Genomic DNA, 4682 nt, shown 5'->3' on the forward strand with positions numbered 1-4682 from the left:
TAGAAGCTGTAGAAATTGTGAGTGGAGCGGCAAGCGATGGCGTGCTGCTGCTGCTGCTGCTGCTGCTGCTGCTGCTGCTGCTATACCTGTTGCTGCTGTTGCTGCTGTTGCTGTTGTTGCTGCTGCAGCTGTTACTGCTGTTGCTGCTGCCGTTAGCTGCACTGCTCCCGTGGCTGCTGTCTTTTTATTTTCCCTGCCGCCCGTTGCTGCTGCTGCTGGGCTAGCTACTTGTTGCTGCTGTTGCTGCAGCTGCTGCTGTTGCTGTTGCTGTTGCTGCTGCTGCTGTTGCTGCAGGGGTTTGCGGTGTATCCTGCGCTACGCTGTCTCTCCGCTTGGCGGCAGCAGCAAGAGGAAGAGGGTGCTGCAGCAGCAGGAGGAGGAGCAGCAGCAGCAGGAGTAGCAGCAGGAGGAGCAGCAGCAGCAGCAGCAATGGAAACAGCAGCAGAAGGGGCATTTGCTGCTACGCTGCAGTGCTTATCTCACTTTGCTTCCCTTCCCTTTTGCTGCTGGCCTTCTGCTGCAGCACGAGCAGCAGCAGTGCTGCTGCTGCAGCGCAGGCTGCTGCGACCCTGCTGCTTCTTGCCTCTCACCAAAATCAGCGTACGCAATATAGTGCTGCTGCTGTTGCTGCTGCTGCTGCTGCTGTTGCTGTTGCTGTTGCTGTTGCTGCTGCTGCTGCTATGTTTTTTCTGTTGTTGCCGGCTCTGTAGGTGCCTCTGCTGCTGCCAGTTGGTTGCGGCTAACAGTGCTGCTGCTGCTACTGATGCGGCAGCAGCAGCAGCAGCTGCTGCTGCTGCTGCTGCTGCTGCCCGTAAGGATGCATGTGGGGTATCTTGGGGCTGCATGCGTTGCTGCAGGAGGCTTCAGTGCTTCCGCTGCTGTTTTGCTCACTTCGCCTTGGTGTGAAGTTGCTGCTGCAGCTGCACGCTGAGGAGACAGCAGCAGCAGCAGCACCAGCAGCAGCACCAGCACCGGCAGCAAAGGGACAAGCAGCAGCAGCAGCAGCAGCAGCAGCAGCAGCAGCAGATGGGGAGACCCTCAGCATTCATTTTCTAAGCGCCAGAGAAGGAGAAGAGTTAATAATCGGAACTCTCTTCTTCTGCACTTGTAGGAGACCGGCTGTAGCTCAAGCAGCAGCAGAATGTCTCCTCGCGCTGCTGCCGCTGCTGGGGTTGCCTCAGCAGCAGCAGCAGCAGCAGCAGCAGCAGCAGCAGCAGCAGCAGCAGCAGCAACGGTGCCTAGAAGATTTAAGATGTTCCTTTGAGAAGGAGATGAGGGCTCAGGGGCTTCTCCTACCAGTGAAGCTGCTGCGGGTAGGCGAGCAGCAGCTGCTGCCGTGTGCTTGCTGCTGCATGCTGCAGTCGCAGCCGCTGCAGCAGCACGAGGCCCAGCAGCACCAGCAGCACCAGCAGCTGCTGCAGCAACGGCAGCAGCTGAACGGACATCCGCAACACTCTGCTGCTCTAATAGATGCAGCAGAGTGCTTTTTGTATAATGTTGTCTCTCCACCTCTATACCCTGCAGCAGCAGCAGCAGCAGGTGCAGCAAGGGGGATCAGCAGCATCTCTCTGGAGGAGTGCGGCCGCCTGCTGCAGCGTTTGCTGCAACCTTTGCTGCAGTTCCTGCTCTCGCTGCAGCAGCAACCCGATATTGAGAGGAGCTGCTGCCTCTGTGTCTCTCACCAAGTTGTCCCGCCTGTGCAGTCTCCAGAAGCAGCAAAACCCAGCAGTAGCAGCAGCAGCAGCAAGAGCAGCAGCAGCAGCAGCAGCAGCAGCAGCAGCAGCAATAGCCCTGAGCAGTCCGAACGGGGCGACGCCAGCGGGACCATCAGTCGTCGGCGAAGCAGCACCAGCAGCACCAGCACCAGCAGCAGCAGCAGCAGCAGCAGCAGCAGCAGCAGCAGCAGGAGCAGCAGCAGCAGGATGATGATAGGGGAGACTACTAGTCCTGGGATAGTTTATTGTTTGTGTCTCCGCCTATGTCATTTGCTGCAGTGCTGTCGCAGCTATTTTCCTGCTTGCTGCTTCACGCTTTCTAGCAGACCTCATGCTGCAGTGCTGCAGCACCAGCAGCAAACAGCAGCAAGAAGGAGACAGCGGAGAGTAGAATGGTTGTTCTTCGGTAGGCTTGATGAAGATGCCCCCCCTCCTGCTGCTGCTGCTGCTGCTGCTGTTGCTGCTGGTTCTGCTGCAGCAGCAGGAACCGCAGCAGATGGCGAGGACCCAAGAGCAGCAACAGCAGCAGCAGCAGCAGCAGGAGCAGCAGCACGTATGAGGCCCCCAGGAAGAGCAGCAATGAAAGCTATCCCTGCAATGAGTAGTGCTGCAGCACTAAAAGCTTTTGATGGCTCCGGCATAATTAAAACTTTTGTCGGTTTGTTTGGCGGAGGGGCTGACGATGAAGATGAAGAGGACAATAAAGAAGATAAAAATAAAGTCAAAGTTAAAAGGCTAAATTTTAATACCTCTAAACAAAACGTCGTCCAAACAAATGCAGGCAAAAATACGCCGAGCGAAGACACAGAAATTAGCGAAGCCGTAATCCGATACTTTATTTTATTTTATTTTAGCTTTAATTTTATCTTTAATATAATATAATTAATATAATATAATATAATATAATGTTTAATATAATGTTTAATATAATATAATACTTAATATGATATAATATTTGATATACTACTTAATATAATAAAGTATTTAGTTTAATTTAATATAATTAAATTAATATAATATTTAATATAATATAATATATAATATTTAACTTAATACAATTAATATAATGTTTAATATAATATAATATTTAGTTTACTTAAATATAATAAGTATAATATAATATTTAATGTCTTAGTTTGTGTTTATATGTTTAGGAGTCTGAGTTGAAGGAGACAGCAGATTTACAGCGCTGGGCTTTCATGTCTTTCTTTCTAAGTGCACCGCCTTCTACACAAATCCCTCCAGCAGCAAGTGCCTTTTATAGGCCGCTGCAGCAGCAGCAGCAGCAGCAGCAGCAGCAGCAGCAGCAGCAGCGGCAGCGGTTGTTCTCGGCGTTTGCATCCAGCAGCAAGCCGCAAAGTGCAGCAGCAACTGCAGCAGCAGCAAACATCCCCGTTCTAGCTGTCTCTTTACCTGAAGGAGACAAAGAAGATGATGGTTTGCTGCTGCTGCAGCAGGCGCTGCATTGCTTTATTAGCAGCAACAGCAACAGCAGCAGCAGAAAACAGCTGCATCTGTTCCTCTGTGCTGCTGTTGCTGCTGCATGCACCATCGAAGCATTCAACGATTTATGCTGCTCTCAGCCTTTGTTTAATTATCTCGAGTCTCCTCCTGTTCTTCTGATGCAGGCCCTAGCCAGCTGCTGCTGCAGGCAAGCTACCTTCTTGCTGCTGCTGCTGCTGTTGCTGCTGCTACTGTAGTTTACTGAGTGTTCTTTGCTAGCTGTTTCTTCCGCTGTTGCTGTTGCTGCTGCTGCTCCTGCTGCTGCTTCATTGCTCTTAATAATCTGCCCCCGGGTGTCATGTTGTTGCTGCTGCTGCTGCTGCTGCTGCTGCTGCTGTGGTGCAGGCAGCTTTGCTTTTTGCTGAAGATGCGTCCGCAGCTTTCTTCTGGATCTGCAGCAGCAGAAGGGGCAAAGCCCTCCAGCAGCAGCAGCAGCCGTGCTGCTGGTGCTGATGCAGCAGCTGCTGCTGCTGCAGGGAAGCAGCAGCTAAGCAGCACAAGGGCAGCAGCAGCAGCAAGGCTGCTGGAGGAGGAACGAGCTGCTGCTGCTGTTGCTCTTACTTTTCTGCGGCGTCTTCAAGACCCTCCTTCAAGGGCTGCACAGCAACAGCAGTGGCAACAGCAGCAGCAACAGCAGCAGCAGCAACAGCAGCCAAAGCAGCAGCAGCAACAGCAGCAGCAGCTAAAGCAGCAGCAGCAGGTTGCTGCAACAGGAACAGAAGCATGCATCACTGCAGCACCAACCGCTACCCCTTCTCCTGCGACAGACGGAGATCAGGAAGCAGCAGCAGCAGCAGCAAAAGCAAAAGCAGCAGCAGACAAAGCAGCAGAAGCAGCAAAGGCAGAAGCAGCAGAAGCAGCAGCAACAGCAGCAGCAGATGAGTGAAGGTGAAGGTGTATGTACAGCTATTTCCTTGCAGCAGCAGCAGCAGCATTTGTGCTGCATAGAAATGAATGGGGACAAACAAACTAACGCTTTGTTTGCTGCTGCAGCAGCTAAGACACTTAAAACAGCAAGCAGCAGCAGCAGCAACAAAAGCAGCAGCAGCATAGCTTTTTTCTGCATGCAGCTGCTGCTGCAAGACAGCAACAGCAGCAGCAGCAGATGCTTTTTATAAAGCCCAGACAGCAGCAAACATCTTCTTTAATTGAAGTGAAGAGATATGCAAACAAAACAAACAAAACAAATAAAAGATACAGCTAGTGTCTGTCTAGTGTTTTTCTCTCTAACCTTAAACAGCAACTCATATAGATAAATAGATATATGTTGCTCATTGTACAAATATGTACATATATACATATATATATGTATATATAAATATATAAATATATATATGCGTGGCTCTGTCTGTCTCTGTCTCTCTGTCTCTCTGTCTCCCTCTCTCTCTCTCTCTCTCTATATATATATATATATATATATATATATATGCATGCATATATACATGTAGCTCTATACATCTATAT

At 50.4% G+C, this 4682-nt stretch overlaps 1 protein-coding gene across 1 annotated transcript in view; it reads left to right on the forward strand.

Moving 5' to 3' along the window:
- Positions 1-4104, forward strand: part of EAH_00038320 (hypothetical protein, conserved) — a gene marked incomplete at both ends in the record, with an annotated part of 19856 nt that extends 15752 nt beyond the window's left edge. Inside the window, 4 exons of the mRNA XM_013395471.1 lie at positions 295-600; positions 858-2441; positions 2870-3048; positions 3564-4104. Coding sequence (XP_013250925.1) covers positions 295-600; positions 858-2441; positions 2870-3048; positions 3564-4104 — 2610 coding nt within the window. The remainder of the gene's footprint in view (positions 1-294; positions 601-857; positions 2442-2869; positions 3049-3563) is intronic.
- Positions 4105-4682: the final 578 nt, after the last annotated feature.

This window comes from Eimeria acervulina, genomic scaffold, assembly GCF_000499425.1.
Source record: "Eimeria acervulina Houghton genomic scaffold, Eah_scaff433, whole genome shotgun sequence".
Lineage (NCBI taxonomy): Eukaryota > Apicomplexa > Conoidasida > Eucoccidiorida > Eimeriidae > Eimeria > Eimeria acervulina.